General features: G+C 42.3%; 2 protein-coding genes across 2 annotated transcripts; both read right to left on the bottom strand.

Annotated features, from left to right (window-relative positions):
* Window positions 1-445: 445 nt before the first annotated feature.
* Window positions 446-1,393, bottom strand: LOC142831912 (olfactory receptor 3A1). Its single transcript, XM_075942334.1, has one exon. The coding sequence runs from the start codon at window positions 1,391-1,393 to the stop codon at window positions 446-448; it is 948 nt and encodes a 315-aa protein (XP_075798449.1).
* Window positions 1,394-11,372: 9,979 nt separating this feature from the next.
* Window positions 11,373-12,491, bottom strand: LOC142831911 (olfactory receptor 3A1-like). The gene has a single exon (XM_075942333.1). It carries the CDS (start codon window positions 12,477-12,479, stop codon window positions 11,532-11,534), a length of 948 nt encoding a protein of 315 aa, XP_075798448.1. The 5' UTR covers window positions 12,480-12,491; the 3' UTR covers window positions 11,373-11,531.
* Window positions 12,492-22,483: the final 9,992 nt, after the last annotated feature.

Below are 22,483 nucleotides of genomic sequence, written 5' to 3'. Positions count from 1 at the left end.
CTACAGAGAAAGCTGCCTTGCCATTTCCTCTGAACCTTGTAAGAGTTTTATAAGAGGAAGGAGCTTTTTTCCTCCTGGGTTAGGTGGCATAGACAGACCACCTAGTCTAGAACTTGAGGAATAAATAACACTCCGCAGAAGGATGCTTTCTGAGACACTTTGGGAACTCCAGCTAAAGGGAAGATACAGTGACTAAATGTAGAAGTCATCAAAGGGCAGACAGGGGAGAACCATGTACACACCATAGTCTACCTGGGTACAACTTCTTTGGGGACAATAACTATTATCCCTAAAAAAATAAAATAAAATAACTATTATCCCTTAACTTAAGCTCTGAGATGAAAAGAGTTCTGAAAATTTTGTTGAAGTTTCTGACACTACAGAACACCCCGTAACCCCAGGTTTACTTTTAAAAGTAATGGATGGAAGGAGCCTTAAGACCTCCTTAAGCTGCTGCCCTCCTCCCTGTGAATACCCTCCAGAGTGCAGCCTGCACATCAGGGTTCCTGAGGCTGTAGATGAGTGGGTTTACCATGGGGTTGATGACAGTGTTGAAAATCCCAATAGCTTTATCCTTATCTGAAAGTTTGATGGACCCAAGTCTCATGTAGTTAAAGATGCCTGTGCCATAGAATATGGCAACCACAGTAAGGTGAGAGCTGCATGTGGAGAAGGCTTTCTTCCTGCCTTCAGCAGAGCGGATTCGCAGAACTGCGGCTGCCACGTGGATGTAGGACGTGAAAATGAGTGCCATGGGGGTTCCTGCCATTATGAAACCCACTGCAAAGAGCAGCAGCTCATTGAGCTGGGTGCTGGAGCAGGAGAGCTGGAAGAGCTGGGGCAGGTCACAGTAGAAGTGATTGATCACATTGGGGCCACAGAAGTTGAGTGTGGATATGGCCACAGTGTGTGTCAGTGCATTGCTGAAGGCACAAGCCCAGGATGTGGCCACCAAGATCCTCTGGACTGTGTGGTTCATGCGGGTGCTGTAGGTGAGGGGCCGGCAGATGGCCAGGAACCGGTCATAAGCCATGGCTGTCAACAGGAAGCAGTCAACGCCAACCAGAAGATGAAAGAAGAAGAGCTGTGTGAGGCAGTCCCCGTATGGAATTGTACGTTTGTGGGCCAAGAGCCGAAACAACATGCAGGGAATGGTGACGCTGATGCACCCCACGTCCATCACTGACAGATTCCCCAGGAAGAAATACATGGGAGTGTGGAGCTTGGGTTCCACTAAGACAGCTGCCAGGATGCTAAGGTTGCCCCCAACTGTGGTCATGTAAGCCAAGAGGAAGAGTATGAAGACAAGTGGCCACAGCTCTGGTGTCTCCACCAAACCCAACAGGATGAATTCAGTAACCGTTGTTCCATTGGCTCTCGGCTTTGGCTGCATGAGTTCCTCTAAAGAAACAACCAAGTAGGAAAGCAATCAGATCTCTTAATGAATTGAGGAAATATAAATCACAGCTGCTGGAAAGCTCACCAATTAGAAGCTTAAAAGAGGAGCTTATATCATTCCCTCCCTTCCCATGCCTCCCTCCAAATGATGTAATTATATAATAATCTCAAAAAATATAAGAAACAATTTTAAAAATGTAACCTGTTGTTTTTGAGGTATACCCCTTAAAGGAACATGTGTGTCAATATGTTTGTAACCTGTATCAGACCAATTGCCTAGTGCACACACAAATCACAGGCCAAATCCACACTGCATTCTAAAGAGAAAACAGCCCAGTTTTGGTCCTGTAGAAGAGTGAGCTTTGCTAGAGGACAGCATCTGATTTTTCTGGGAGAATGAGGGCAGAGAAAGATGGCACCATTATATTTAATTTTACAATACTTGTAGCATTCGCAACACTAATCCTGAGAAACAAGCAACAAAAAAAAACAAACAAACTTTGTATGTTGGAAAGAAACTCTAACAGCAAAAATAAAAGAGCTCTCAAGACAACAGGAGTTAAAATTTTAGAAGTCCCTATTTACTTTTATGATACCAGTGTATGCAGACAGGAAACTACGTTCACTACTGTGTTTTCCTTAAGAAGCAAAAGTCTCATGGTATGTTATGAGAGTATAGCAGAATGTGGGGGGGGGGGGGGGAGAAAGAGAGAGAGAGACTAAAGGAAATTTCAACCTACCAGTGACTTTAACTAAGGTGGCATTTATTTCCTTGCTTGTTTCAGCTTTCCCCATTATCTACAATTGACAGAGTTTTAAATGCTATTTAATGCCACACCTGGTGATGTGAACCTACTAAACACCCCATCACAATGACCTAAGGGAACAAAAGATAAACAGAGCTCTCTTTCTCTGCAGCAACCAATGCCTTTGCTGTGGACAGTTTTCTTGGGGCATTCTCTGATAGCACTCCCAGATGAGGTACTGGGAAGCTTGCTCTAGGCTAGATTCTATTCTAAGGACTTTACATGCAGCACTTTATTAATTCTTTCAGCATCACTGTAGAATGAGTACTATTTTATTCCTTGTTTTACATCAAGAAAAAACATGAGCATGTATAAAGCAAGAGACACAGGCAGGGCAGGTTGAACCCACCACAGCCCCTGCTCTTAGCCTCTGACACTCCCGTTAATCCCAGGATCTCAAGGGCTCAAGGCCCTTGCCTGTCTTAGATTCTTCCTGAAGCTCTCTGTACCACTCTTGTGATTCAAAATTCCACTTATAATCCCTGTGGCTCAACTCCTGCACTCCGAGATCTTGCCTTAGAGACAAGTAATTGAAGTTCAAGTGAACGCCTTAGTAAGTCATAGCCACAGCAATCTTTCGTCTTGATTTCCTGCATTATCATCATTGCTTCTGACAGTTTCTCTGCATAGAATGCCCTTGAAGTGCCCTATGGTCACATCTCCATGACCTCGTGGAAATGATGCTATTTCCTGACTACAAAGTGGCATTTGTGTCTTCAAATTCCTAATTCACTGCGATTATGTTCTATATGTTGCTTACCTTATAGAAATCATTTAACTATTTACCTAATCAGCCCAGTTTAACTCAAGGTAGAATCTATATTTATTTCTCTCTATAATGCATAGATCCACTATATCTATGCACCACTTCACAAATAAGTGGATGGCTGCACTGGTTGACAAAAAAAAAGGAACATCAGTGGCTAGCAAGAATTATCAAAAGATATTTTTAAGAATTATCACAAATGTGAATGTGGACAAGCTAGACTTTGAGGAATTTTGAAAGGAGGATGGACAGAGTTGAGTGAGAAGCACATGTTTTCCTGCAGGTAGGACAATTATCAGAAATATCTTTTAATATAAACTTTAGAAATCATTTTCATAGTCAGAACAGTTATTCTGTAAAAAGGAAAACCCAATCATCCATGGCACAGAATACTAGCTGCTGCCTTGACCTCAGCCAAGAAGAGACCAAGCATGCTTGCAGTCACACAACACTACCATCCAGATGTCTGTGGTAGGTAGGATCTTGAGAGGACCATCGCCGACACTGAACCAGCTCTTACACTCATTTGCGGAAGACTTATCATCTGGAGCAAGTCTCCTTTCTGATTTTGAGAGACTGATCTGTAAAGCCAGGAAGGTCAACTTGCTGAGAAACAGCTGAAGTTCCCTTCAGGTGACCTTAAGGGCAGAGGAAGGGCCACGAAAACTCACCTGTTGATGGTGCAAAAACCAATGTGGTTCTGTGGGAAAGGATGTGAAACACACAAACTCACTCAGCTTCAGTGAAAGAAATAAGGAGCTATATATATAAAGAGAGAGAGAGAGAGAGAAAACAAGACAAAGAGAGGTTGAGGCATCTCTGTCCTGGGGATTTTCCATCATAGTGTCAGCCCCTTGGGACCTCAAAATTAGTCCCAAGAAATGGGAGAAAGGTGTGCATACAGGCAAGGCCAGGTCAAGGAAACATCACCGTGGTGAGGCAATGGAGCATCACATCACACTGGGGACCCAGAATTGTTCCTGTCTTTGTTCTCACCTTCACTTTGTCTGCAGCACACAGAGGAGATATAGCAGGCGGGCATAAAGAGCTGTCTGCTGTCCCAAAGTCTCTCGGGGAATTAGAGGTGGAGCTAGGACTGAATGGGGTCTTTAGGCTAAGAAATCAGCTGCTTTACATGCCTGCTACAAACAGGATTTGAGGACTGAGCAGGAATGACTTCTATCTTGTGGACAAGGAGAGAAACTTCTTTGGGTCTGGGGATGAAGGGAAAAGCTAAGAAAGGAGGCGAATCAGAAGACACCCATGGCAACCAAACCAAATCCTCAAGGATAAAATGTGTTCCAACCTAGAACCTTGTTAGTGAGGGCCAGAGGGACTGTGTCTTGGGATTCCTGTAATGATCCTTGGAGAGTCCTTGGAAACACTGCGCTGGGGAAAACAGGAAGTGTGGGGATGGGGGAGCCAAAGTTGTTCCCTAGTGTGGTTTTCAGGCCAGGCCCTTCATGCTGGGAGCCTTAGTGATACAGATGATGGAAGAGGGAATTGGAGCAGCTGTGCAAAGTGACATTCAAACTCTTTAGCCCTCTCAACAACTGGGCTGCCCAAACCCCAGAGGTAGTGCACACTCTGTGGGATGGAGAGACTTGTCCTCCATTTCTTAGCAACTGCTTATCCCCCTTGGGCCTCAACTTTCTTATCTGTAAAATGCACATGATTTTCTTTCTTAAGTTTTCTGTAAGAATAAAATCCAACAATCTATGCAAAGTTCCTCCTAGAGGGTGGCCAATACTTTCACTAACTTAAGAACAATCATTCATCACATACTCGCTATATTAGTATACCAAGATCTTTACATGGGATTAATTGGGTTCCAGTCATCTTTCCAGTGATTCTGTCATGCACCTGTATCCCTCCCTCACATTTTACAGAATTTTAAGTTGAATTTCAAAGTGAGTCAGTCATTTTCTTATAGCCACACAGGAATCTGATGACTAAGCAGTTCAATATGCATTTGTACCATTCTAAGGGACATAGTCTCAACAGATATGCTATGTGGCACCCTCTCTATCTCCCTCTAAAAGATCCATTGGCCACACAGTGTATTATTTTAAATCTATTTTTGTGTGTAGCATTAACCTTTCTGTTTATCTTATTTAACACTTTTTTAGAATTTCATACATGAGTACTATGTTTACATCATTCCCACTGCAACTTCCCCTCCTTAAACTCCCCTTATGCCCTTCCATTCCTTCTCAGATTCATGACTTCTTTTTAAATGTGTGTGTGTGTGTGTGTGCGTGTGTGTGTGTGTGTGTGTGTATAACCTACTGATCCCATTTAATGTTGTTTGTATATGTGTATGTTTAGGGCTGACCACTTGGGATTGGACAATCAGTTACATCCCTGTGGAAGACTGATTTTTCTCCCTCTCTTAGCAGTCATTAATTGCCTGTAGCTCTTTGTCTAGGTTTAGGGCCTTGTGGAATTTCTCTCCATCATGGTGGGATGTCACCTCACAGCAAATGGCCTAGCCCTCACAGTCTTTCTAACCCTCTTCCTTGATGTTCCCTGAACCTTAGATGTAGGAGTTGGATTCTAGTTGAATCAGTTGGAGATTGGCACCCTATGGTCATTTGTTCTCTGCATGTGACCATCTGTGGATTTCTGTGATGGTCTCTGTCTGCTGCAAAGAGAAGCTACTTTGATGAGGCTTGAAAACTAAAGGCACTTGGGTATATAAGGATAAGAATGTCGAATACAGCTGGTAGTTCTACTGGTTTAGGAATCAGGCAGTAGGAGACTCTCCTTTAGAGTCTATGACCGCACCAGGCATTAGTAGTTGACTAGGTCATAGTACAAGGCACAAATTCCCTCCTACTAAGTGGATCTTAAATACAATTATACAGTTGTTGGTTACCTCCAAGATATAAGTGCCACTATTGTACTCTTGAGTATATCTTGCCATTCTGCCCATTGTTGGGGTTCATAAGCTTGGCAGCTGGGTAGGACTTTTAATTGCCTTTCTCCATTGGCAGCTTGCATAGCACCTTTGAATACTATTGGTAGTTCTGATTTTTGTGATGATTATTAATGCCTATGTAGGATAAACAGGAGATGATCTCAAGACATCCTAATCCTTGTAATAGCAATCTGTGTTCCAAGGAGATTTATGTATGCTTTATTGAGCACACAGGAATGAATTAATTACCACGAGAAAAGTTTTTGCCAAATTGTGTTGTGATGAAATATGCCTAAAATAAACTACTTGGGGTCAGATTTCTGAAGTTTGAATCAACAAACACCAGCTAATAAGTCATGCTGAATTGAGATGTCTTCTTGCCTCCCACAGATTGTTACTCTAATAGCCATGAAGGTCACTTAGACAGCCTCATCCCCCACAATGACAGATAGTGCTGGATGTAGTAGCCTAATCTGGCAGCTTTACTCTTTCAGAACCAAAAATACAACCTTCTGCCCCTTCTGGGCTCTAAAGTCTCCACTGAAAACTGGTTTACTATTCTAATGGGCCAACTTTGCATATGACTTTGCCCATCTGTTTGTCACTCCATTGTCTTCCTTCTAAATACTTAGTGTTTGACTGTAATATGATGTGGGGAGTTTCTCCTCTGGCCCTGTTTAGCATTATTTGTGTCTCTTGTACCTAGATGTTATCTCTTGCCCCAGATTTGAAATCTTTTTCTTTTATTGGAAATATTTTCTGTGTCTTTGGTACCTAAGTCTCCTTCTTTATGCATATACTGTATAAACTGAGTGTTTTACTGTGTCTTACAGATCTCATTTGTTCCTGCCAGTCACATTTTTGTCACTGACTTTAACCAAATGGTCTAATTCTTCTCCTTCATCTTCAAACCCTAGTATTTCATCCTCCATGTGATCCATTCTATTGGTGATGCCTTCCACTGACTTTTGTATCATTTGATTTATTGAATTTTTCTTTTGGAGAATCATTGCTTTTTCATCAGTATTTCTATCCCTGTTGAATACTATTTTTATCTTGGATTGACTTCCTTATTTCATCTAACTATTTGTATTATTATGAAATTTATTCAGGATTTTTCTTGTGTATGTTGGGGGGGGTTCCTCTTAAAATTCTTTCACTGTGTGTGTGTCCTTTTTGAGCTCTTGGATATAATTATATCATTTTTTTCAATTATCTGCTCAGAATCTTCTAAGTCATTGTCAAGGCAGCCATTGCTATGGAACTAGTAGCTTTTGGAGGAGACATTTTATCATGAGTGTTCCTGACACTAGTGTTTCTATATTGAAATCTATCCATCTGGAGTACTTATTGGTTATTACTTTCTGCAAAACCTGTGTAGGATTTTTCCCCCATTACTTGATAGTGTACCTGCTTTGTGGACTTTTGCTAAGCTCATTATTGTTAAAAATTCAGTCATGGAGAGACTTGGTATTGATTCACCTATAGAATAGTCAAAGGTGATCTCATCTGGATCTCAGGGGCCATGGTTTCTGACCTCATAAACCAGATTCCATGCTGTTTGGTGAAGGTTGTTCCAGGGACAATGGCTTTATGCATCCTCCAGGCTCAAGAACTGGAGTTTGTAAATGCTTAGGAATTTATATGAGTGTTAATTGCATGAACTGGAATGTGTGTGGGTATGTGCAGCATTGTGGTTGTGCACCGTGAGTGGCTCATAGAATCTCCTGCTTTCCTACTTGGGGAGTGTGCACTGGGATGTGTACTGGAAACAAGGCATCACAGGTGGTCATGCATTCCCAACTTCACAATCTAGGGTGTGCGCGAGGTAGAAATTGTGTGAGTGTCAGTCCCAGAACACCTAGCGTGCTTGGCTAGGGTGAGTAACTGAGCATCAGAATTGTTTGTATGGAGCAGGAGGTCTGGCTGGGGACCTCTTGCTAATCGGTTCAGGTCAGTTCGACAGGGGGAAGTCATGCCTAGTACTAGGAACCTACTTAACCACCTGGAGCTAGTGATGTCATAGATCTTTGAGGAAAAGCTATCACTGCTACAATACTAAGCCACCATAATTTCCAACTTCATTTTAAATATATATCCTTATACCAGTAAGCGTCGCCCCCACCTCTCGTTATAGAGGCTTCTCTGTACAGCAGACTGAGACCATTACAGAAACTACAACCAGTCAAGATGCAGAAACGACTGACCTTGGAATGCCCAGGCCTGATGGATACATCTACAACACAGTGCATGCACCTCAGGGGCCATCACAGAAGAGGTACTGGAAATATTGTACAAGCCAGAGAACTGAGAAGTCTACCATCGATTTTTGTCTCCTAGAAATTACAGGGAAGCTACATCCTTAGTATCTCAACAAATGGGCTGCCTAAGCAAGATGTGAACAATAATAATACCCATTGACATGTTATCATGAAAAGGGGAAACCTCACAGAATCCCGCAGTCTAGACAAAGAACTTCAAGAAAGTAAAGGTTGCTGACAGAGGGAGAATAAGTCTTTCCCAAGAATGAGTCCTCTAACTGGTCATTCAGTACCAAGTGGTCAGCCCTGCAATCATATACATACAAGCAGAACTTAACGGACACAGCAAGTGTATTCATTTATTTATACATTTATGTATCTGTAACAATACCAATAAGAAATCATGAAATGGAGAGGGAGGAGGCATGGAAGGTGTTGGATGGAGGGAAGGGAAGAGTTGAAATGATGTAGTTACATTTTAACTATTTTTTTTTTAATGTTCAAGATCCAGTTGCTGCCATGGCTGGGTTCTGATGAAGTTTCTTCTCTTGGAGTCAGACAGTCACCTTCCTACTGCATCTTCACATGTCAGGGAGCGAGGACGGTTGAGGGTCCTGAGTCTCATGAGACCCCCTCATTGGATTACAACCCCACCACAACCTCATTTCACAGTCATCACTGATACCTTTTTTTTTTTGCTTGAAAATAAATATTTTTCCAGGTTCTGGCTTTTATAAATAATGCTGCTATGAACATAGTTAAACAAATGCTTTTGTAGTATGATAGAGCATCTCTTGGGTATATTCCCAAGAGTGGTATTGCTGGATCCTGAGGTAGGTTGATTCCCAATTTCCTGAGAAACCACCACACTGATTTCCAAAGTGGTTGCACAAGTTTGCATTCCCACCAGCAATGGATGAGTGTTCCCATTACTCCACATCCTCTCCAGCATAGGCTATCATTTGGTGTTTTTGATTTTAGTCATTCTGACAGCTGTACTATCCTGAGTGAGATAACCCAGACACAAAAAGATGAATATGAATATGTACTCACTCGTTAGTGGACTCTAGCCATAAACAAAGGACATTAAGCCTATAGTTCGCAAGCCTAGAGAAGCCAAATAACAAGGTGAACTCAAAGAAAAACATATATAGATCCTCCTGGAAATTGGAAGCAAACAAGATTGCTGGGCAAAAGTTGGGAGCATGGGGGTGGGGGTAGGGGTGGAGGTGGGGCTGGGGTAAGGGAAGAGGGGGAGAGAGAGGGAGAAAGGAAAGACTGGAGAGAGTTTGGGGGAGTGGGAGGGTGGAGATGGAGGAAGGGCAGATATAGGAGCAGGGAAGAAAGTATCTACATTAAGGGAGCCATTTTAGAGTTGGCAAGAACTTGGCTCTTGAGGGGATCCCAGCTAGTCCATGGGGATGTCCCCAGCTAGGCAGCAGAGCAGAGGGTGCCTGAACTGGCCTTGACCTACTATCACACTGATGTTTATATCTCGAATATCACCATAGAATCTTCATCTGGCTATGGATGGAGATAGAGACAAAGACCCTCATCAGAGCAACGGACTGAGCTCCCAAGGTCCAGTTGAAGAACAGAAGAAGGGAGAAGATGAGCAAGGAAGTCTGGACCGCAAGGGGTTGGTCCACCCACTGAGACAGTATGCCTGTTCTAATGGGAGCTCACCAAATCCAGCTGGACCAGGACTGAATGAGCATGCGATCAAACCAGACTCTCTGAATGTGGCTGACAATGGGGGCTGACTGAGAAGCCATTGATAAAGGCACTGGGACTTGTTTCTACTGCATGTACTGGGTCTTTCACCAGATCCTCAGAGTGGTCCTTCCCTCAGGAGGAGACACCTAACCCAAGGAACAGTCGAGACCACTGGCTGCAACAGCAAGAGGTTATTTATTGAGCAATGCACAGGTACCTGCAGAGTCAGAGTCTCTTAGGAAGACTTGCATGCCCTCAGGCTGGGCAGGGGGTCTTTTATATGGAAATGGGCAGGCAGAGCAGGCATACAGAAATAGAAGCATGGTTACAGGAATCCCATTGGTCAGTTCGGATGGGGCGATGGGTTCACTTGGGGACAAGCTCCACGGGGGACTTGAAGATATGATAATAGCTGACTTGGCTCTATCTAGGGCACATGTAGTTTTTCCCAGAACTGTCCGTTCCCCTCCTAGGCCTGGTGTCTGACCACAGATATCCTGTTTTGGCCGCCTAGGAGTACCTACTTTACTTTGAACTTACACTTGTTTGTGTGAAAGCCTTGAAAAATGGCATTACAGCAGCTAAGCTGGGGTCTTTCACTGGCTTTTTGGGACCCTAGTCTACTTAGATGCAAAGCTTCCTAGGCCTGCTTGTAGGGGGGAGGGCCTTGGACTTCCCACAGGGCAGGGTTTCCTGCCCTCTCTTAAGAAGGGAGGGGGAGGGAGGAAGGTGAGTAGGGGAGGGGGAAGGGAATGGGAGGAGGCAAGGAAGTGTAAATTTTTTAATGGAAAAAAGAAAGAAAGAAAGAAAGAAAGAAAGAAAGAAAGAAAGAAAGAAAGAAAGAAAGAAAGAAAGTATTTTTTAAACTGTTGAGAGTTTCATGTGTATCCACAATTATTTTAATCATGTCTACTTCCATCGCCCCTGTGGGATTCCCCCTGGAGTCCTGCCCCAGCACATCTGCTTCCCAGTTACATGTCTTCTTTTCCTTTTAGAGAAATATCCCACTGTGTCTAATCAAAGTGCCTGAGGTGGGGTCACCCACACCTGTGGGAGCACATTTACTTTCTAATCACCGCATCTGCAAATAAGTCACATCGTGGGTGGAGGCGTCAGGGATTCTACAGATGAATTGGGAAGAATTGCTATTTGAGTCATATCATGAAAAATACTTACTTGAATATAATCAAACTTAGGTGAACCTCCAAAAACTGCATCTCAAGACAGCAATTTTTAATGTAATAATGATTTTTTAATTATTTACAGTTAAACATTAGAAGACTTTATTTATAACTGCTACCAAATATTTGGAAAGAATAGTTTCATTTACCATTGTAATAATAAAATAGTGTAAATTGTATGTAGAATGTGAGAAAATATACATCTAAATCACAACTTTTATTTCATTCAGCTCCAAATTTGTATTTATCATAACTTAAAGAAATACTTTTGGGAAAATAAAACAAATCTCTAAGGAAAAAAATCTTGTATCGATGTTTTTTTTTTTTTACTTCCCCTTGAAACAGGTCATCGTGCAGCATAGGCTGCCCTCAGAGTTGCTGTCTGAATTTCGCATCCCACTGCCTCCATCCTCACGTGCTAGGATTACAAGCATGCACAACCATGCCCAGTTTATACTATGTTTTCTTCCCTCCTGATCAGCCTCATGCCACGTCTCGCTTCCCTGTCAGGACCCTTCTCAGGGCACCCTGCACATCAGGGTTCCTGAGGCTGTAGATGAGTGGGTTCAGCATGGGACTGACGACAGTGTTGAGGATGCCAATGCCCTTGTCCTTGTCTGAAGCCTCCACTGAACCCAGCCTCATGTAGCTGAAGACACCTGTCCCATAGAAGATGCCCACCACAGTGAGGTGGGAGCCACACGTGGAGAAGGCTTTCTTCCTGCCCTCAGAAGATCGGATTCTCAAAACTGCAGCTGCCACATGGATGTAGGAGGTGACGATGAGAATCACAGGTGCACCAGCCATGAGGACCCCCAGACCAAAGAGCAGCAGCTCATTGAGCTGGGTGCTGGAGCAGGAGAGCTGGAAGAGCTGGGGCAGGTCACAGTAGAAGTGATTGATCACATTGGGGCCACAGAAGTTGAGTGTGGATATGGCCACAGTGTGTGTTAGTGCATTGCTGAAGGCACAAGCCCAGGATGTGGCCACCAAGATCCTCTGGACTGTATGGTTCATGCGGGTGCTGTAGGTGAGGGGCCGGCAGATGGCCAGGAACCGGTCATAAGCCATGGCTGTCAACAGGAAGCAGTCAACGCCAGCCAGCAGATGGAAGAAGAAGAGCTGTGTAAGGCAGGCTCCATAAGGAACTGAACGCTTGTGGGTCAAGAGACGACCCAACATTGAGGGAACGGTGACACTGATACACCCCACATCCAGCATGGACAGATTCCCCAGGAAGAAGTACATGGGAGTGTGGAGTTTGGGTTCCACCAAGACAGCTGCCAGGATGCTTAGATTGCCCCCAACTGTGAGCAGGTAGGCAAAGAAGAAGATCACAAAGATGGCTGGCTGCAGCCCTGTTGACTCTACCAAGCCCAGAAGAATGAACTCAGTAACTGCTGTTCCATTGCTCTCAGATTTGGACTCCATGAATTCCTGTGATAAGACATTTCAGAGTAGAAACGATCCATCTTTACTACAATTAGTTAATAAGAATGCACAGGTACGTTTTCATACGCTATGCCTGAAGGTAAGCTTATGTGTGTCCCAGCGCTAGTGTGGTAGCTTGAATGTAATTGGCTTCCATAAGCTCATAGGGAGTGGCACTATTGGGAGGTGTGACTTTGTCAGGGTGGGTATGGCCTTGTTGGAGGAAGTGTGTAACTGTGGGGGTGGGCTTGGAGGTCTCTTTTGCTTAAGCTTTGCTTGGTGCCACAGCTACTTCCTGTTGTCGTTGTCTCCCGATCAAGATGTAGCCAGCACCACGCTCTCCACCATATGTTAATGGACTAAGCCTCTAAAGCTACAAGGTGTCACCTCAATTAATTGTTTTCTTTTATAAGAGTTGTCATAGTCATGATGTCTCTTCACAGAAATAAAAACTCTAACTAAAACAGCTGTTTTCTCTCCTCTGGCCAAACCTTACTTAATATCTCCAGTTCTTGACTTTTACCTTAAAACCTAACCTTTTCATTGCCTGATGGTACCATTACTTCAGACATTTCTCCACGCACCATGAGAAGTAGTTAATGGATAGAGAAGATGTGAGATATATGCATATATATATATATATATATATATATATATATATATATATATATGCAATGAAAAATAAAACAAAGCCAAAATTGCCTACTGTGAAACTGTCTAAGTAAAACTCAAGAGGGAGACAAAAACTCCGAATTATGAGAAAATTAGTAAAGTAGGAAAGGTAATTAAAGTCAGTCATGATACATGAAGGAGGTTGATTCAATTTGAAGGCCAACCAGGCAACACAGTGAGAGGAGAGACAATGGGAGAAGGAGAGGCAGGGAGAGGAGCTACCCATAAATCAAGAATTTTTAGATAAGTATTTTCAGAACGTCTACCTTCTATTTAACAAGCAAATGCCTTTCTTTGACTTTACTTTCTGTGAATTTTTTGTTTTTTCAATTGCAAATGTATTTGTTTTCTCACCTTTATAACTCTTTGAAGATGTCATATAATGTGTTTTGATTATATTCACCCCTACTCCCACTCCTCCCAGATCTGTGCCCCTTCCCTACCCAGCTTCATGTCCTCTGCTTTTTTTTAAGCTATCTAGTACAGTTTGTGCCACCCATATGCTCCTGGATGTGTGGCCTCCGCTGGGGGGTGGTCTGCCTACCGGGAGCCATACCCATGAAAATTTAATTTTTAATCATCTATGTCTTCATTAAAATTAGCTTTGATACACTCACTTAAATTTCTGTCTTATTATTGGTGCTGTTGTTGTTGTGTGTTCTTTGAAAGGTTCTTGGCACCACACATGGCGGTTTTTACTTGGATGCTGGGAATCAACCTCAGGCCCCCATGTATATTTAGCAAGCCCTAGACTGACTGAGCCATGTGCCAAACCCCATATTTATAAAATGCCTGGTTTTCTAACTGGAAAACTTATTCTTTCTAGGTGTGCTTTTGTGTGATTGCTATAAGGCTGTCAGAGGAAAGATTTGTACAAGGAACCCAGCAATATGTCTGATGATCCGGCCACTAAAGAGAGGTCCTTCTAGCCAGGTGCCCAAGAAGAACATCTTAAATCCAGGCATTACATACATGCAGAATAATGAAACTGAATCCCTTTTCCTCACCATATATGTAAATGATCTTTTCAAAATGTACCAAAAGACACAAAGAAAATATAGGAAATTGCTATAAAACAATAGGGGAAACACTTCAAGACAGCAATATTGGCAAGGTGGTTTTATGTAAGGTCCCTTAATCACGTTCATCAAAAGTAAAATAGACAAGTGGGATTATATTAAAAATCAGAAGCTGCAACATAGCAAAAGAAACAGAACACACAAGAAAGTCAACAACTCAATAGCAAACACAAAAGTCATCTAGTTTTTTGCATTATTTCTCTTAGGAATTATGCCTCGAAGTACAGATTTTAGGTTAAGAACTATCAGCTGAATCGTAAACATAGGCCAATTAAAAGTGTAGCTAAGAACTAGCAAAGGTGGATCTAAATAAAGACTATACCAAATAAAACCAAACCTGGAAACAGTCTGAACAGGCAAATCTTAAAAGAAGACACACGGCCAACAAGGTTGTGAGACAGACTCCCTTCTTGGCGGCCCATGTCGGTCAGACCATGACTAAAAAGCTCAGAAAGCATGAAACGTCCCGCTGCTCATGCAACAGGAACAGAGACTCACTGTTAGAAAGCTAACTTGGCACGTTGGGAATTTTCTTCTGAGCTTGTTGAGGATGGAAGGTGATGAAATGTGAGTTGCCTCGTACGTTCAGGAGAGACACCAGCAACAGGTGCAACTCCCTGAGTTCTGGTCCCCATGTGCTACCCCGGCAAAGCTGTTCCAATGTTGCTAAAGCTAGTGAACCATGATGCAAGGAGGCCATGGGACCAAATCAGTCATGAAGCTTTCCTGGTGCATAATTGCATGCGCATCTCAATACAAATGACTTTGGCAATGGTTTTTTTTAAAAAAAAAAAAACTAAATGCTTAAATTTTGAAAAAATATTTAGTCATTTGTAATGATGAACATTCATGTGGACATACATGTGTGCCATGGCTCGTGTGTTTTTGTGTTATATACATAGGTCAGGGGAGTCAGTTCTCGTTCTCCTATTCAACCATGTTAGTCCTGGGAATTGAACTCAGGTCATTGAGCATGGCAGCAAGTGTCTTTGTGTGCTGAGCCATCTTTCTGTCCCACAGAGAGCAATCTTAATGACATATAGCTAAACATGTCCCGTTTCTTTTGTGAAGATAAATGATGGCTGTTGGTACGATGGCTGTTTATACATGCGTTAGTGCTATCTCTAAGTAGAGGTTTTCCTTGCTGACATCCCACTTCCTTTTCAGTTCTCTCTGGGGCAGGTCCGATTCTACCCCACTGATGCAGCAGACCCTCTGACCACCTCTTCTCTACCAGCCAACAGTGGATCCTCTAAAAACTGAAGACATCCCCTGCCTCCACAGTTAATTTTCTGTATGCAACTTAGGCAGAGCAGCAGCAAATATAGGCACTCAGGGATAGTTGGCAGAGTATCAATCAAAATCTCAAATGCCCACAATATAGTGACTAGCTGCTCTGTGTGTGAGTTAGGTGGGGGACATTCAATTTGGTGACCCCCTTAGGCAATGGTCACATTCATTGTGTCATCCTGTAGGTCCTACGCATAGACCTAGAACTAATTCAGTAAGTGTCATAGGAATCGACAGATTCATTGGAAAAAGACATCCACAAGGCATGTCAAATAACCAAAGAATAAAGTCCTCTGGCTCGCTCTCTCCAATACAAGTTAACTCAAGCTGTAAAGGTGTTGTGCTCTTTAATCTCCTTTCTCCACAGCTTTCTCTGACTGTTTTGCCTAGAATGATTTCTTATTCCAAGCTCTAAACTTCTTTGCCTGAATGAAAATACACTTGCCCAATGGGGGTCATCCTGTTTCCCCCAGCTCTATCTGCTCAACCTAGTTCAATCCTACCTCCCGACTCTACCTGTGCCCTTCCCGAGTCTCTGCTATCCACTTCTACGCCGCTGCTCCAGAGGGCACAGCTGCACTCCACTGTGGCTTGTGAGAAGAGCTCCATCTGGTTTAGCTTCACATTTCCAATGCCTGACATCATAGTTTATATGCACTGGGCTTTCCATATTTCCAAAACAAATGCAGAATGAACTTAGGAACTAAAGCCACAAGACCAACATGATTTCAGCAAGGGGGCATTGAACTGGACTGTAGGGGCTTGGAAAGACTGTTGGATGAGCCAGAAGCTGTGTATTCTCATGCATCCAGTCTAAGACACAGACTTTCTTAATTGAGCCTTAACATATTTCTGATGTTCTAGCCAAACCCTATGGGTCTGATAATAAAGTCTCAGGCCCTCAGATGAACCAAGATGGCTCCTTGAGATACTGGTCCAGGCAGAAAGGCTGGATTCTCTGAATGTGCTCATCTGCCATTAGCAACCATTAGCAGGTTTCACCCAGGGAATTCACCCAGATGGCAGAAGGGCCTTGGCCAAGGTCACCCTAGCTCTTTCTTTCATATGATATATTACCTGAACAAGACTTTCCCTACTGAATCCTCTGAAATAAGAGGTCTTCCTCATTTGGTAGCAGATCAAGTGACTTCTCAAGGAGCAGAAGGGAGCTCCCAGGAGAATTTACTCACCTGCTGGATGTGCTGAGGTGAGCAAGGCTTCTCTGGAAAAGAAAGGAGAGGGGGAGGCACTGTGCAGGCCCTAGTCCCAGAGATCAAGGCAGGGTCATATATAAGAAAAGGAGTCAAAAGGGGATGAGATCATCCTGCCATGGGGCCCCATCCACTGAGGAGTCACTCTCCAGGGAACTCAGAAATTAGCCACCCAGGAAGGAGTTTGGGGAACTGCGATCCAAAAAGTAAACCAGGTCTTTAATGAGCCAAATAATGATGTTTTGTGGTTTTTAACTTTTTTTAAAAGGTCTCGCACTCAGTTCTCTAGACTACCCTCGTATTAGTTCCGGGATCATAACAAGGAAGTTTCCAATCCCATTTTTTACACGAGAATAATGAAGTCTCGTTTATTTATCATTTTTCCTTCAGTGTGGGACTTATGGTGGTGCCCACTGTGCTTTTATTCTGGCTCTGACCCCAGTGTGTACTCTGAGCAGAGAGAAACCAAGTCTCAGTCTTTTATTTGACCTGGAGATGAGAAAGGGGCACAAGAATAAGGGGCTTCTTTGAAACTCAGATGCCTATTGAGTCCTCATGAGTGCAACGCCTTTGCTCTCAAGGCTCTGTTAGTAGAGGATCCTGAGGTGTGTGGAGGGATTTTATAATGGCATGACAGTACAAGTCCTGAGTTAGAAGAACCAAAGCTAGAGATGCCACTACACACTATGATTCTCCAGGGCCTTGGAAGCTGAAGGTCCTAATGATGAGATTAATAGCAGATGGCATGGGCCTTGGCAAGCCCTCCCTCCGTGCTCCAATCTCAGTTAACAGGAATTTCCAGCCATGATGGAGACTGTGCCTTTCCCTTTTTATGACTTTCTAGTGCAGCCTGGTGTAAGATGAAAGCAGTGATGTAGCAAACAGACCTGCTCATCTTCTCAATGAAAATACAGCAATATTTTCATCCACCAAGAGTTGGTCTGCAACTTAAATTAGTCATACATAAAGTACCTATTAAGATATCAGCAAATACTATGACTGATAAAATAAAAAATGATAGTTATTTTGTTGTTGTATATTACTTAATCTTCCTGAAAACTACCTAATAGCTTCAATATTTTTCCAACTACAGGGAATAAAACAGGCTCAGCAGTGCTTTAGTAGTTTGCCAAAGTTGATGTGGTGGAGCTGGCACTCAAATTTTCAAACATTTTTTAATGGTTATAAGGGGAAACTCATGCTACAAGAGTGGGAGGTCTGACTTCCTATCTGTCCGGCAGAAGCCATGCATAGAGAGCACACACCTGGGTCCTCCCAGTTTTTCTTCCTGGGCTCCAGGTAGACACACCTTAACTAGATGTGATTGGTTGACAGAGTTTTCCCATCAGTATGATTGAGCATCTTTTGGGTATATGCCCAAGAGTGGTATTGTTGGATCCTGAGGCAGGTTGATTCTCAAGTTTTTGAGAAACTGCCATACTGATTTCCAAAGTGATTGTACAAGTTTGCATTCCCACCAACAATGGATGAGTGTTTCCCTTACTCCACATTGTCTCCAGCATAACATCATAATATAATATCATCATAGCCCTTCTGAGTGGTATAAAATCATATCTCAGAGTTGTTTTGATTTGCATTTCCCTAATGACTAAGGATGTTGAACATTTCTTTAAGCGTCTTTCTGCCATTTGAGATTCTTCTGTTGAGAATTCTCTGTTTAGTTCTGTACCCCGTTTTTAATTGGATTATTTGGAATTTTGATGTCTAATTTCTTGAGTTCTTTATATATTCTGGAGATCGGTCCTTTGTCTGATGTGGGATGGTGAAAATCTTTTCCCAGTCAGTAGGCTGCCTTTTTGTCTTATTGACTGTGTTCTTTCCTTTATAGAAGCTTCTCAGTTTCAGGAGGTCCCATTAATTTATTGTTGCTCTTAGTGTCTATGCTACTGAGGTTATGTTTAGGAAGTGGTCTACTGTACCCATGCATTGAAGGCTACTTCCCACTTTCTCTTCTGTCAGGTTCAGTGTGGTTGGATTTATATTGAAGTCTTTAATTCATTTGAACTTGAGTTTTGTGCATGAGGATAGCTATGGATCTATTTTAATTCTTCTACATATTGACATCTAGTTTTTCCAGTACCATTTGTCGAAGATGTTTTCTTTTTTAGTCTAAAGTTTTATACCTAAAACACTTTCTATCATAACTTGTATTACTATCCTAAAAAATATCATTATAGACCTTCAACTTCCTTAGCTATCAGGGAAACGCAAATCAAAACAACTTTGAGATACCATCTTACACCTGTCAGAATGGCTAAAATAAAAAACACCAATGATAACTTATGCTGGAGAGGACTGGAGTAAGGAGAACACTCATCCATTGCTAGTCAGAAAACTCAGAAAATTGGGAGTCAACCTATCTCAGGATCCAGCAATATCACTCTTGGGAACACAACCAAGAGATGCCCAATCATACTACAAAAGCATTTGTTCAACGATGTTCATAACAGCATTATTTATAATAGCCAGAACTGGAGACAACCTAGATGCCCCTCAGTGGAAGGATGGATAAAGAAAGTGTGGCACATCTACACAGCGATAAAAACAAAAACAATGACATCTTGAATTTTGCATGCAAATGGATAGAAATGGAAAACACTATACTGAATAAGATAACTCAGACCCAAAAATATGAATATGGTATATACTCACTCATAAGTGGATTCTAGCCATAAACAAAGGACATTGAGCCTATAGTTTGTGATCCTAGAGAAGCTAAATAAGAAGGTGAACCCAAAGAAAAACATATATAGATCCTCCTGGAAATTAGAAACAGACAAAATCGCCAGGCAAAAGTTGGGAGCATGGGGGTAGGGGTAGAGTTGGGGGAAGAGGAGAGGGGGACAGAGAAAGGAGAAGGGGAGGGTTGGGGAGAGCTTGGGGGAGTGGGTTAGAGGAAGGGTGGATATGGGAGCAGGGAAGACGATATCTTAATTAAGGGAGCCATTTTGGGGTTGTCAAGAGGCTTGGTACTAGAGGGGTTACCAGGTGTCCACGGGGATGTCCCCAGCTAGGACCCTGGGCAGTGGAGGAGAGGGTTCCTGAACTGGCCTTGTCCCGTAGTCAGACTGATGACTATCTTGAATATCACCATAGAACCTTCGTCCAGCAACAGATGGAGATAGAGACAGAGACCCACATCAGAGCACTAGACTGAGCTCCCAAGGTCCAGTTGAAGAGCAGAAGGAAGGAGAATATGAGCAAGGAAGTCAGGACCACAAAGGGTTGGTCCACCCACTGAGACAATGTACCAGATCTAATGGGAGCTCACTAAAGCCAGCTGGGCTGGGACTAAACAAGCATGGGATCAAACTGGACCCTCTGAATGGGGCTGACAATTGGGGCAGACTGAGAAGCCAATGATAATGGCACTGGGATTTGCTTCTACTACATTACTGGCTTTTTGGGATCCTAGTCTATTTGGATGCATAACACTGCCAGTGATCCCTCAATCTGCCCCAGCCATACAACTGTAAACTGTTTGAAGAAGTAAAGAAAATTTTGCTTGTTGGGGATTACAAATTGCTCCTGAAAAAAATACAAAGAGGAGATTCTACCAGTTACCTAGGTGATAAAATAGGTTTACAGAAAATTAGACCCTGAAAGGTGCAAATTAGTAGAGACCTATTACAGACTCTTAATGACTTTCAAAGAATGCTAGGAGCCATTTTCCATTTTAGGCACACTATTGGGATAGGTCCTGATGACCTGATTAATTTAAACAAAACCATAGATGGTGATAAGGACTTCAGTAGTCCCAGGGAATTATCAGCAGAAGCTGGGTGAGAATTGGCTTTGATTGAAGAGGAATTATAGAAGGCACATGTGGATCATTTGGATCTGAATCTTAACTGCATTCTGGTCATATTACCCTCCAAACATTCCCCTACAGGAATTTTAATGTAGAGGGAAGATACTATCTTGGAATAGATATTTTTACCACATAAACAGAGACTTTTACATGGAAAAGTCTCTGAGTTAATTCTAAAATGAAAATTGAGACTTTGTCAATTAGCAGGAATAGACCCAGAAAAAATTATAGTACTTTTTAATAATGATGAGATTGACAAATTATGGGAAGAAAGTGAACCCTGGCAAAGAGCTTGTAGTAATTTTTTGGGAGATTAACAACAACTATCCCAAAGCAGGAGAATTCAACTATAATGAGAACAAAGTGGATCCTTCCTCGCATTGTATGGGACACACCAATAACTGGAGCAATATTCAATACTGATGCAAATCAGGAGAGACAGGTTACAAATCAGAAAATTTAAGTAAAGTGAATCAACACACTTATGATTCTGTCAAAAGGTCAGAATTATATGCTATCCTCATGGTACTAAGGTATTTTAAAGAACCTCTTAACATAGTTACTGATTTGCAATGTGCAGAAAGACTTGTGTATATTAAAACCACTGAGTTTATACCAGATGATACAGAATTAACTTTTTTAGCAAAGATCGATTTTATTTTTTATTATTAAATTTATTTTTTAAACTACCTTTTCTCATTTTACCCACCTATCCCAGTTCCCACTCCTTCCCCTCCTCCTGCTCCCCCCTCATTCCCCTACCCCAGCTGTAGTGCAGAGCCCACACCCTTCTTATTTCATCTTCTGAGAGCATTCACTCCTCAATATCTACTTTCTCTATATCCAGGAACCACTCTGCTTCTATAACATGACAATATGTGGAAGAATAATTTAACTGGATTTACAGTTACAAAAGGATAAGGGCCTTTGATGGCAGTGCACCAAGCCGTAGCCATGGCAACAGAGCAAGAAGCTAAGGGCTCACTCTTCAGCCACAACCACAGAGTACTGAACTCGAAATGGCACACGTCTCTAAATTCTCAAAGCCTGCTTCCAATACATAGTACCTCCAACAAGGCAACACCTCCCAAACCACCCAAATAGCACCATCAATTGGGGATCAAGTATTCAAATGCTCAAGACTATGAGGAATATTTCCTTCAAATCACCACAAGTATTGCCAAAATCTCTCCATAGTGTTTGAAGCCGAGTATAGTTGAGCTGAGTCTCAGTTAACACTAAGGAAAAACCAACAATTAAGAGTTTAGGGAAGAGATTTGGGGACAGGAAAAAAAGCCAAGACAAAGTCCTGATTGTTTATATTCCACACATGAGGTCACTCAGTACTTGTCTGACCATGCCTTGTTTCATTTAATGTAACTCCAGTTCCATCCACATTGCTGCAAGGGGATAGATTTTCATTTTCTTTAGCCTAACAGTATCCAACAGTGAATATGGACCACATCTTCTTTATTGACTTATCAACTGATGAACTCTTAGAGTATTTTCAATTCTTGGCTGCTGTGATAGGTTCTTCAGAAATAAGAAAGTGACCAGGAAGGACTAGAATACTAATGCTGTGGTTTTATTTTTCTATGTGTTCGTGACTGTTTGCTTTATAAAACTTCCTCACTGATTTTTCAGGTTCATTGTATTTCATAAACATCATTGCTTCTCAGAGTGTCTGGCAGTTACATCATCTTGATTCCCTATATGCCTTCCAGCGCTAGTTCATGCTTTTGCGACCTTTCTTTCTGTTTATTTCTCTTTTAATGCCCTCTAGATACTATGTTTAAGAGAAATAATCAGAGATCTAGGTGGTTTTATCTCCTCTGTGCACAATATTTTGCCACTGATATTGCTTATGAGGTCTCTCTACGTGACTTGACAGGCCTTGTATGTACTCCTGCTTCAGCATCA

The sequence above is a fragment of the Microtus pennsylvanicus genome, chromosome 11 (genome assembly GCF_037038515.1).
Source record: "Microtus pennsylvanicus isolate mMicPen1 chromosome 11, mMicPen1.hap1, whole genome shotgun sequence".
NCBI lineage: Eukaryota > Metazoa > Chordata > Mammalia > Rodentia > Cricetidae > Microtus > Microtus pennsylvanicus.
This window is presented reverse-complemented; position numbering and strand designations above follow the sequence as displayed.